Consider the following 12797-nt stretch of genomic DNA (forward strand, 5'->3'; position numbering starts at 1 on the left):
ATAGGCTACAATCCGACGTTTATCAAAGTCGGAAACGTCATGGTACGCATTTCTCTTCCTTACATGAGGCATCGCAACAACGTTTCACCAGGCAACGCCGGTCAACTGCTGTTTTTTGTATGAGAAATCGTTTGGAAACTTCGCTCATGTCAGCAGGTTGTAGGTGTCGCCACCGGCGCCAGCCTTGTGTGAACGCTCTGATAAGGTAATCATTTGCATATCACAGCATCTTCTTCCTGTCGTTAAATTTCGCGTCTGTAGCACGTCATCTTCATGGTGTAGCAATTTTAATGGCCAGTAGTGTAATCTGCTCTTTGTCAAAGTCGCTTGTCTCAATGGAATTTCCCATTTGCAACTCCTATCGTCGCTAGCGTATTTCCACTTCCACGTGTCCTCTGCTTACATACTTTTGCTACCGCATCACGAGCCCGCAACCCCACCAGGCGGTATCCAATGTCACAGTGGACCGACAAGAACCTTTAGATGTACTTAAGTCGTACTATGATCTTTCGTCGGTGTCTGCAGCTTCTATCGAGAACCGGGCTGTAGAAGGATGCAAGAAAGACTGCGAAATAATACAAACTACGAAAAAATGGGAAATAAGAATACGAATAAGTAAATTTTACCAGTGATAGGATGTTGTGTGAGGTCGTTTCCTGACACTACTGACACCACTTGACCCAAGAAACGGCCAGCGAGACCTGCGTGCCGAGAGAGCACACAGGGACTACAGCCAGTTCTGCCCTGGAACCGAGATGACGGTAGCCCCAAACGCCACGCATTCCGGACACCGAGTTGTGATGTGGACGTGTGACAAACAACCCAGAGCCTGCACGGGTGGCGCCACTAGGCCAACCAGATGACTCAACACAAAAAGCAGGTGACGTCTATGTCCGTGCACATCGGGAGAGACTGCTTTCATGCCAAACACACTGGCGCCATCCAACGTGTCATTTCTGTCCAGCCACTTGTGACTCGTTTCCCACAACAACAAAGACTGAATTTATATATCCTAGAATACAAAAAATTGATTATCCTGCACTAGAAGCAGATATATAACACCAAACAATTATGTTTCAGTGACCTTCCATCCTTGGCCAGTTTTTCAACCTCCACGAGTTTCAGCCACTGTGAAGCAATGGCTGCCTGTAGCAAGTCTTTTTCCTTTATGTTGGTACTTAGATGACCCATGAGGACAAGGGCCAGGCAACGGATAAACACGGTCTGTCAAGACCTGATGTTGTTTACAAACGTTGCATACTATAAAACAAAAGAGGGGAGGCAATTGCCCCCATCTCGTGGTCGTGCGGTAGCGTTCTCGCTTCCGACGCCCGGGTTCCCGGGTTCGATTCCCGGCGGGGTCAGGGATTTTCTCTGCCTCGTGATGGCTGGGTGTTGTGTGCTGTCCTTAGGTTAGTTAGTTTTAAGTAGTTCTAAGTTCTAGGGGACTGATGACCATAGATGTTAAGTCCCATAGTGCTCAGAGCCATTTGAACCATTTGGGAGGCAATTTGCCACGCGGGATTAGCCGAGCGGACTAGGGCGCTGCAGTCGTGGACTGTGCAGCTGGTCGCGGTGGAGGTTCGAGTCCTCCCTCGGGCATGGGTGTGTGTGTTTGTCCTTAGGATACTTAAGCTTAGGTAGTGTGTAGGCTTAGGGACTGATGACCTTAGCAGACCTTAGCAGTTAAGTACCATAAGATTTCATTCACATTTGAACATTTTTGAAAGAAATTTACACACACACATTAGGAAGATAATAAACTCTCTCAAGAATAAAAGCTCACATGCAGTTGATGGCATTTCCAGCAGGATAATAAAAGCTTGTTCCCAAGAAATAAGTGGGATTCTTAGCCACATATGTAATAGCTCTCTGAAGCAGTGTATTTCCCCAGATAGACTGACGTATGCCATTGTTAAACCACTGCATAAAAAGACGATACGTCTGATGTCAACAACTACAGCCCAATCTCTCTCCTGACTCCCCTATCCAAAATTCTTGAAAAAGTAATGCATGGTAGAGTAGCTTCACACCTTTGTAAAAATAAAGTTTTAACAACAAGTCAGTTTGGTTTCCAGAAGGGTTTTTCAACGGAAAATGCTATAGATACTTTCACTGATGAAATATTAAATGCTCTGAGTAACCGGAAGTCACCCATTGGAATTTTTTGTGATCTATAAAGGGCTTTCGATTGTGTAAATCATGGAATACTTCTAGATAAGCTTAAGTACTGTGGTATGAATGGGGCAGTGCTCAAATGGTTAAAATCATACCTAACTGGAAGAGTGGAGAAAGTTGAAATAAACAGTTCACATAATATGCAAAAAACTGGTGAATTCTCAAACTGGGGAACAATCAAGAATGGGGTGCCGCAAGGTTCGGTCTTATGTCCTTTGCTGTTCTTAATATGTATTAATGACTTGCCATTCTATATTCACGATGATGCAAAGCTGATACTTTTTGCCAATGATACAAGTATAGCTAACACACCTGACAGACAAGAATTAACTGGTAAAATTGTAAATGATGTTTTTCAGAAAATCATTAAGTGGTTCTCTGCAAAAGGGCTCTCATTAAACTTTGACAAAACACAGTATATACAGTTCCACGCAGTAAATGGAATGACACCATTAATAAATATAGACTTTGATCAGAAATCGGCAGCTAAGATAGAATATTCAAAATTTCTAGGTGTATGCATTGCTGAGGGGTTGAACTGGAAAAAAACACACTGAGGATCTGCTGAAACGTTTGAGGTCAGCTACTTATGCTATTAGGGTCATTGCAAATTTTGGCGATATACATCTGAGTAAATTAGCTTACCACGCCTATTTTCATTCTGTGCTTTCGTATGGCATTATATTCTGGGGTAACTTATCACTGAGTAAAAGAGTGTTCATTGCACAAAAGCGTGTAACCACAATAATTGCTGGAGCTCATCCAAGACCATCCTGCAGACACTTATTTAAAGAGCTAGAAATCTTCAATGTAGCCTCACAATATATATATTCACTTATGAAATTTGTTATTAACAATCCGAACGAATTCAAAAGTAATAGCAGTGTACATGGCTACAACACCAGGAGAAAGGATGATCTTCACTACTCAAGGTTAAATCTATCTTTGGCTCAGAAGGGGGTAAATTATGCTGCCACAAAAGTCTTTGGTCACTTACTTAATAGCATAAAAAGTCTGACAGATAGCCATATAGCATTTAAAAGGAAATTAAAAGAATTTCTTAATGGCAACTCCTTCTACTCATTAGATGAATTTTTGGATATACTAAGTGGGTAATTTCCCAAACCCCCCCCAAAAAAAAAAATTACAAATATTGAGTGTCATGCAACATTTTGTCTAATGTAATATCTTGTATAGACACCTTTTATTAACCTCACACGTTCCACATCATTACGAAGTGTCGTATTCATGATCTATGGAACAAGTACTAATGTAATCTAATCTAATCTAATGGTGAATTGAGAAATATACATGGTTATTCAAAGGTTGACATTTAATCTTCAAGCTGAATGCTACTGACTCTGTGAACGCAAAGAAGTATGTAGAGATCGACTGAAACAAGTACTTTACTGTTAAGAGTCTCCCCTCTGCCTTATTGGAAAATGCAATAAAATAGTGTGTAATTTATTGTCTGTAACTACTGGCTGACGCCCGCGTAATTCATACTGTGAATATGAAAAACGTGGACACGTTGCGACGGAACTCACCTCATGCGAGAGACTTCAGCGTCAGCAGGTGGTGGAGTGGGGCAGGCTGGTGGTGCAGCTGCCACGGGAGTACAGCTTTGCTCGCTGGAGGTGCCGGCCGCCGTCGCCCTGCTGTCTTCAGTGGCTGGAGTGCTGGACCGAGGGAGACACCGTGTTAGTGAGGAGGCCAGGGGGCACCTCACTACAGGCACTACTGCTAAGGGATTGTCATTCTTAACAATGGAACACACGCTGCCGGCGACTGTACTGTGACCACAAAGGTGAATCCCTTACCATCGAGCTAATCAGTTCACACACCTCTTCTCCTCAGATTCTCACAACAATCCGTTGCATACCAAAAATACATGTTGTATAAAACAATATGCAAATGAGAGGTACATACAAGGGCCAACAGTTATCGTGGAGCCATATAACTACTGTACAGCACAATTTGAATGCATAAAAACAACAACAAAACAGAAACTAGAACTCGAACAAACTTTAAATAAACTGATTGGGCACTGTAGTCACTGAATGATGTTCCCAGCTCGTGTGTCACGGTCGGGCTGTAAAGCCACAGGTGCAAAACGAGGAGAGCATCGTTTGAACTAGTGGGGAGGACGTTCAGAGAAGCAAGGGGTACAAAATTTGCGATATTATGAAGCCATTCCAGTAAACCATTTAATTGCTGTAAGAATTAATATCACAGAAATTGAAACATTTCCCAGTGCCTGTATTTGATTCATATTAGCCAACGAGTACCCTCAATGAACAGGCCAATGTTGAATATCATTTGACTGCAAAGTTTAAGTGTCTGAGTAAGATCAGTAAAGAAAACAGAGACAACGCATATATACATTTACGCTTTGCAATGGGTATAGAGAGCAGATATTGTCGTCATTGGTACCATAACGTCTACCCACTCCTGTGTGCTAGTTATGTTTCCTCTGTGTCTAACAGTATTCCCAAAAATAAGTCACATAATGTACTACCTGATGTTTTCGCATGTCCACAACTGCAGCACCATTAAGTGGACTACACTTGCCAGTATAGACTCAACATTTGCATCCACATGTCCACACTTCAGCACCTGACTTGCTGCTCTTGACACATCTACTTGGACTTGCTAACCAACCTAAAACCATATTACTCCTAATATTTGTTATTATTAGACTTCAAATGAATTAAATATGGCATAATATTGTGCACTCACTGACTTCAGTCATCAATATAAATATATGCAGTCGTACATCTACACTCTGTGTTATATACATACAACACTGTCCAATAATATGACCACCTGTCAAAACACTGAATAGGCTAAATAACCGCATGGGCAACTGCGAGACATGCAGGAAGAGAACCAATGACGTTCTGATAGGCTCCAAGAGGCATGTGCTGTCATGCCATGGTCATCTGTGCTGGGTTTCTCATTTGAAAATCCGTGGTACAGACTGTTTGATCAAAGTGGTCCCGTAAATTATCGTTTGGTTTGAAATCCGCTAGTTTCGTGGCGTGGGGATTACAGGCCACCCACCCTGATGCTCTTCACACCATGTACATGTATTGCGAGCTGTGTGACAGGTTGCATTATCCTACTGGTAGATGCAGTGATGACGAGGAAAAAAAAACTGCTTGTAGGGATGGACATGGTCTCCTAGGACAGATGCATACTTGTGCCGATCCTTTGTGCCTTCCAGAATGACGAGTTCAGCCAGTGAGTGCAACGGAAACATTCTCCGAAATGGCCACCTGTCGCCATTCAGTGTACACCTAGTTCTGGTGCTCCCATGCAATTTCCATCCTTCGTCACTGAAGAAAAGCAGGACCATATGTACCAACATTCACTGAATGGTCGTTAAATAAACACTGTTGATATCCCCTTGGTTCATCTGGGCAGTCAACTGCTCAATGGCTGCATATCCGTCAGCTCATACACGTCTCTGCAGCCATCATTCACCACTCTTATCCATGGCACGCAATGCACAACAGTTGTCTTGGCACCGGTTTTGGGTGGCGCCAATATGCCACGCAGGTTGTGCTTTAACCAGGACGGTGAAATGTTTATTTTCATTTGTAAATAAATTTCAGTCCCAAAACTGAAATAATTTATGTAAACCTACGTCAGAAACGTCGTATTTTTGTATGAATTCCGCGTATTGTCTTATAATGTGAAATTCCAATTAATTCTTAAATGGGAGAGAGCATACAGATGTCAAAACTAGCGAAAGAGAGCAATTGTATCTTATAATTCATAATAATGCAGCAAATGCAGCGCAAGCGGCGTCAACAACCAAATTTGATGCGACCGGTCGCACCGGAAAGGAGTGGAGTGAAGTCTCTTGAACATTTTCCCCCGCAAGAGACTTCTAGAGAAGTAAGAGACTGAGGAAGAGTGACAGTGGAGTTGCCTTCAGTTGTCTATTTGTATATAAACACGAGCGGAGTCTGGATCGGTCTCTCTCGATATCTCTCTCTCTCCTGAGGCCCGCTCTCTTCCGGTGTCTCCGCTCTTGTCGATCGCTCTAAATGATCGCTCTCTCGAATGGTTTTGTGGTAGGCAGCTGTTCTTGAAAGATATTTTCAAGGTGTGTAAAGTACTTATCTATGTAAAAGGTATAGTCAGCATATGAACAAATGTTTCATTTCAACAAGATTAACCTTGCTGCCAACTTTCCTATGTCTCAGTTAGGAGAACTGCGAGACTGTGGTACATATCGTTTGCTATCATATCATTCTTTTTACTTGGCTGCTTCTTTTAATTAATGGCACTCCAGTTAATTTCCTCTCATCAAAATGTATTTTTCCATTACCAGTAAAGAGTACCACTCAGAATAGAGAAAACTTTGCTTTTTGGAAATAATAACTCGACAGCACTCATGTTGTTGTTGTTGTTGTGGTCTTCAGTCCTTAGACTGGTTTGATGCAGCTCTCCATGCTACTCTATCGTGTGCAAGCTTCTTCATCTCCCAGTACCTACTGCAGCCTACATCCTTCTGAATCTGCTTAGTGTATTCATCTCTTGGTCTCCCTCTACGGTCTTTACACTCCATGCTGCCCTCCAGTACAAAATTGGTGAACCCTTGATGCCTCAGAACATGTCCTACCAACTGATTGCTTCTTCTAGTCAAGTTGTGCCACAAACTCCTCTTCTTCCCAATTCTATTCAATACCTCCTCATTAGTTATGTGATCTACCCATCTAATTGATTGGCGACTCCATGGAGTATTCTGAGCACCACAATTGGAAGGAGAAAGAGCATTGGTCGTATTTTTTTGTTTATTATCCGCAAAATCGATTTTCGGTCACTTAGTGACCATCCTCAGTGCTGTAATATACAATTAAAATTGGTAGCACTGGTATCAACAAGCTTAGAGCGATCACATCTAATCTTCAGCATTCTTCTGTAGCACCACATTTCGAAAGCTTCTATTCTCTTCTTGTCCAAACTATTTATCGTCCACGTTTCACTTCCATACATGGCCACACTCCATACAAATACTTTCAGAAACGACTTCCTGACACTTAAATCAATACTCGACGTTAACACATTTATCTTCTTCAGAAACGCTTTCCTTGCCATTGCCAGTCTACATTTTATATCCTCTCTACTTCGACCATCATCAGTTATTTTGCTCCCCAAATAGCAAACCTCCTTTACTACTTTAAGTGTCTCATTTTCTAATCTAATTCCCTCAGCAGCACCCGACTTAATTCGACTACATTCCATTATCCACGTTTTGCTTTTGTTGATATTCATCTATTACCCTCCTTTCAAGACACTGTCCATTCCGTTCAACTGCTCTTCCAAGTCCTTTTACTGTCTCTGACAGAACTACGATGTCATCGGCGAACGTCAAAATTTTTATTTCATCTCCATGGATTTTAATTCCTACTCCGAATTTTTCTTTTGTTTGCTTTACTGCTTGCTCAATATACAGATTGAACAGCATCGGGTAGAGGCCACAACCGTGTCTCACTCCCTTCCCAACCACTGCTTCCCTTTCATGTCCATCGACTCTTATAACTGCCATCTGCTTTCTGTACAAATTGTAAATAGCCTTTCGCTCCCTAGATTTTACCCCTGACACCTTCAGAATTTGAAAGAGAGTATTCCAGTCAACATTGTTAAAAACTTTCTCTATGTCTACAAATTCTAGAACCGTATGTTTGCCTTTTCTTACTCTTTCTTCTAAGATAAGTCGTAGGGTCATTGTTGCCTCACGTGTTCCAACGTTTCTACGGAATCCAAACTGATCTTCCCCGAGGTCGGCTTCTACCAGTTTTTCCATTCGTCTGTAAAGAATTCGCGTTAGTATTTTGCAGCTGTGACTTATTAAACTGATAGTTCGGTAGTTTTCACATCTGTCAACATCTGCTTTCTTTGGGATTGGAATTATTATATTCTTCTTCAAGTCTGAGGGAATTTCGCCTGTCTCATACATCTTGCTCACCATATGGTAGAGTTTTGTCAGGACTGGCTCTCCCAAGGCTGTCAGTAGTTCTAATGGAATGTTGTCTACTCCCGGGGCTTTGTTTCGACTCAGGTCTTTCAGTGCTCTGTCAAACTCTTCACGCAGTATCATATCTCCCATTTCATTTTGATCTACTTACTCTACCATTTCCATAATATTGTCCTCAGGAACATCGCCCCTGTATAGACCCTCTATATACTCCTTCCACCTTTCTGCTTTCCCTTCTTTGCTTAGAACTGGGTTTCCATCTGAGCTCTTGATATTCATGCAAGTGGTTCTCTTTTCTCCGAAGGTCTCTTTAATTTTCCTGTAGGCAGTATTTATCTTACCCCTAGTGAGATAAGACTCTATATCCTTACATTTGTCCTCTAGCCATTCCTGCTTAGCCATTTTGCACTTCCTGTCGATCTCATTTTAGAGACGTTTGTATTCATTTTTGCCTGCTTCATTTAGTGCATTTTTGTATTTTCTCCTTTAATCCTGTCCGGGATATGCTGAACAAAAGAACAAATACTCCTGAAACCTCGCTACGTTTGTTATATGAGCCGTGACTTCTCGCGATGCTCTCGGCAGTTTAGTTACGCGCTTTGCAGCGTCCTGGTTGGCTAGCGCCCTCTGTGAAGGACGGCCACTGCATAAAAAAGGGGATACGTCCGATGTCAACAACTACCGCCCAATCTCTCTTCAGACTGCCTTATCCAAAATTCTTGAAAAAGTAATGTATTGTAGAGTAGCTTCACACCTTTGTAAAATAAAGTTTTAACAACATGTCAGTTTGGTTTCCAGAAGGGTTGTTCAACGGAAAATGCTATAGATACTTTCACAAATGAAATATTAAATGCTCTGAGTAACCGGAAGTCACCCATTGGGATTTTTTGTGATCTGTCAAAGGCTTTTGCTTGTGTAAATCATGGAATACTTCTAGATAAGCCCAAGTACTGTGGTATGAATGGGGCAGGGCTCAAGTGTTTTAAATCATACCTAACTGGAAGAGTGCAGAAAGTTGAAATAAACAGTTCACATAATATGCAAAAAACTGGTGATTTCTCAAACTGGGGAACAATCAAGAATGGGGTGCAGCAAGGTTCGGTCTTGGGTCCTCTGCTGTTCTTAATATACAGGGTGTCCCAGCTATCTTGTCCACCCAAAATGTCTCTGGAACAATAACAGCTATTGGAAAACGACTTTCACCGGTATCAATGTAGGGCTGGGGCCCATGAATGTACATATTTGGAAACATTCTAAAACGAAAGCATATGTATTTTTCAACACAAACTTACGTTCTTTTAGTGGACCTCCTGTATTTTTTCTTCAGCGATCCATAGCATGACAAAGCACATACACAATGGCGTTGATTGCTTCGCAATATTCCCATTACATCCCGAGATATTGAGAAGCTAAGTTGACGCTTGAAACACCCGACATGACACTGCTAGCGCACGTCCTGAGGTTCAGGCGTGAACCCCATGCTGCCCGTAATCGCGATGTGATTGACATGTGTAATCACACCTCCATACTTATCAAGAGGTCCGAAACGAATAATACGGTCTGCTGCGATTACGGGCAGAATGGGGTTCACGCCTGAGCCTCAGGACGTGGGCTAGCAGCGCATGTCGGGTGTTTCAAGTGTCAACTTCGCGTCTCAATATCTCGGGATGTAATGGGAATATTGCGATGCAATCAACGCCATTGTGTATGTGTTTTGTCATGCTATGGATTGCTGAAAAAACTAGGAGGTCCATTTAAAAAAACAAAGGTTTGTGTTGAAAAACACATATGCTTTCGTTTTAGAATGTTTCCAAATATGTACATTCATTGGCCCCAGCCCTACATTGATACCGGTGAAAGTCGTTTTCCAATAGCTGTTACTGTTCCAGAGATATTTTGGGTCGACAAGACAGCTGGGACACTCTGTATATTAATGACTTGCCATTCTATATTCACGAAGATGCAAAACTGGTACTTTTTGCCGATGATACAAGTATAGCTATTACACCCGACGGACAAATATTAACTGGTGAAATTGTAAATGATGTTTTTCAGAAAATCATTAAGTGGTTCTCTGGAAATGGGCTCTCATTAAACTTTGACAAAACACAGTATATACAGTTTCATGCAGTAAATGGAATGACCCCATTAATAAATATAGACTTCGATCAGAAATTGGCAGCTAAGGTAGAATATTCTAGGTGTATGCATTGATGAGGGGTTGAACTGGAAAAAAACACACTGAGGATCTGCTGAAACGTTTGAGTTCAGCTACTTATGCTATTAGGGTCATTGCAAATTTTGGCGATATACATCTGAGTAAATTAGCTTACCACGCCTATTTTCATTCTGTGCTTTCGTATAGCATCATGTACTGGGGTAACTTATCACTGAGTAAAAGAGTGTTCAGTGCAAAAAAGCGTGTAATCAGAATAATTGCTGGAGCTCATCCAAGATCATCCTGCAGACACTTATTTAAAGAGCTAGAAATCTTCACTGTAACCTCACAATATGTATATATTCACTTATGAAATTTGTTATTAACGATCCGAATGAATTCAAAAGTAATAGCAGTGTACATGGCTTCAACACTAGGAGAAAGGATGATCTTCACTACTCAAGGTTAAATCTATCTTTGGCTCAGAAGGGGGTAATTTATGCTGCCACAAAAGTCTTTGGTCACTTACTTAATAGCATAAAAAGTCTGACAGATAGCCATATAGCATTTAAAAGGAAATTAAAAGAATTTCTTAATGGCAACTCCTTCTACTCATTAGATGAATTTTTGGATATACTAAGTGGGTAATTTCCCAAACCCCCCCCCAAAAAAAAAAATTACAAATATTGAGTGTCATGCAACATTTTGTCTAATGTAATATCTTGTATAGACACCTTTTATTAACCTCACACGTTCCACATCATTACGAAGTGTCGTATTCATGATCTATGGAACAAGTGCTAATGTAATCTAAGCTAATTTAATGGTGAATTGAGAAATATACATGATCATTTAAAGGTTGACATTTAATCTTCAAGCTGAATGCTACTGACTCTGTGAACGCAAAGAAGTATGTAGAGATCGACTGAAACAAGTACTTTACTGTTAAGAGTCTCCCCTCTGCCTTATTGGAAAATGCAATAAAATGGTGTGTGATTTATTGTCTGTAACTACTGGCTGACGCCCCCGTAATTCATACTGTGAATATGAAAAACGTGGACACGTTGCGACGGAACTCACCTCATGCGAGAGACTTCAGCGTCAGCAGGTGGTGGAGTGGGGCAGGCTGGTGGTGCAGCTGCCACGGGAGTACAGCTTTGCTCGCTGGAGGTGCCGGCCGCCGTCGCCCTGCTGTCTTCAGTGGCTGGAGTGCTGGACCGAGGGAGACACCGTGTTAGTGAGGAGGCCAGGGGGCACCTCACTACAGGCACTACTGCTAAGGGATTGTCATTCTTAACAATGGAACATACACTGCCGGCGACTGTACTGTGATCACAAAGGTGAATCCCTTACCATCGAGCTAATCAGTTCATACACCTCTTCTCCTCAGATTCTCACAACAATCCGTTGCATACCAAAAATACATGTTGTATAAAACAATATGCAAATGAGAGGTACATACAAGGGCCAACAGTTATCGTGGAGCCATATAACTACTGTACAGCACAATTTGAATGCATAAAAACAACAATAAAACAGAAACTAGAACTCGAACAAACTTTAAATAAACTGATTGGGCACTGTAGTCACTGAATGATGTTCCCAGCTCGTGTGTCACGGTCGGGCTGTAAAGCCACAGGTGCAAAACGAGGAGAGCATCGTTTGAACTAGTGGGGAGGACGTTCAGAGAAGCAAGGGGTACAAAATTTGCGATATTATGAAGCCATTCCAGTAAACCATTTAATTGCTGTAAGAATTAATATCACAGAAATTGAAACATTTCCCAGTGCCTGTATTTGATTCATATTAGCCAACGAGTACCCTCAATGAACAGGCCAATGTTGAATATCATTTGACTGCAAAGTTTAAGTGTCTGAGTAAGATCAGTAAAGAAAACAGAGACAACGCATATATACATTTACGCTTTGCAATGGGTATAGAGAGCAGATATTGTCGTCATTGGTACCATAACGTCTACCCACTCCTGTGTGCTAGTTATGTTTCCTCTGTGTCTAACAGTATTCCCAAAAATAAGTCACATAATGTACTACCTGATGTTTTCGCATGTCCACAACTGCAGCACCATTAAGTGGACTACACTTGCCAGTATAGACTCAACATTTGCATCCACATGTCCACACTTCAGCACCTGACTTGCTGCTCTTGACACATCTACTTGGACGTGCTAACCAACCTAATACCATATTACTCCTAATATTTGTTATTATTAGACTGCAAATGATTTAAATATGGCATAATATTGTGCATTCACTGACTTCAGTTATCAATATAAATATATGCAGTCGTACATCTACACTCAGATGGTTTTCGTGGCATTTACATCAGGCGAATTTGCCCACCGAGGCATCAACGTGGTTTCACTATACTGTTCCTCAAACCACTGCAGCGCTAATCTGGCTCCGAGACACGGACGATTATACTACTGAAAGATGAAGTCGCCGTCGCGGGAGA

General features: G+C 41.6%; 1 protein-coding gene across 1 annotated transcript in view; it reads right to left on the reverse strand.

Moving 5' to 3' along the window:
* Positions 1–12797, reverse strand: part of LOC124551218 (poly [ADP-ribose] polymerase tankyrase-1-like) — an 82385-nt gene that overhangs the window by 31332 nt on the left and 38256 nt on the right. The window contains exons 4-5 of the mRNA XM_047126207.1: positions 11406–11537; positions 3726–3857 (exon numbers count right to left, since the gene is read on the reverse strand). Of these exons, the coding sequence (XP_046982163.1) occupies positions 3726–3857; positions 11406–11537 (264 nt within the window). The remainder of the gene's footprint in view (positions 1–3725; positions 3858–11405; positions 11538–12797) is intronic.

Source organism: Schistocerca americana, chromosome 9 (assembly GCF_021461395.2).
Source record: "Schistocerca americana isolate TAMUIC-IGC-003095 chromosome 9, iqSchAmer2.1, whole genome shotgun sequence".
In the NCBI taxonomy this organism is placed as follows: domain Eukaryota; kingdom Metazoa; phylum Arthropoda; class Insecta; order Orthoptera; family Acrididae; genus Schistocerca; species Schistocerca americana.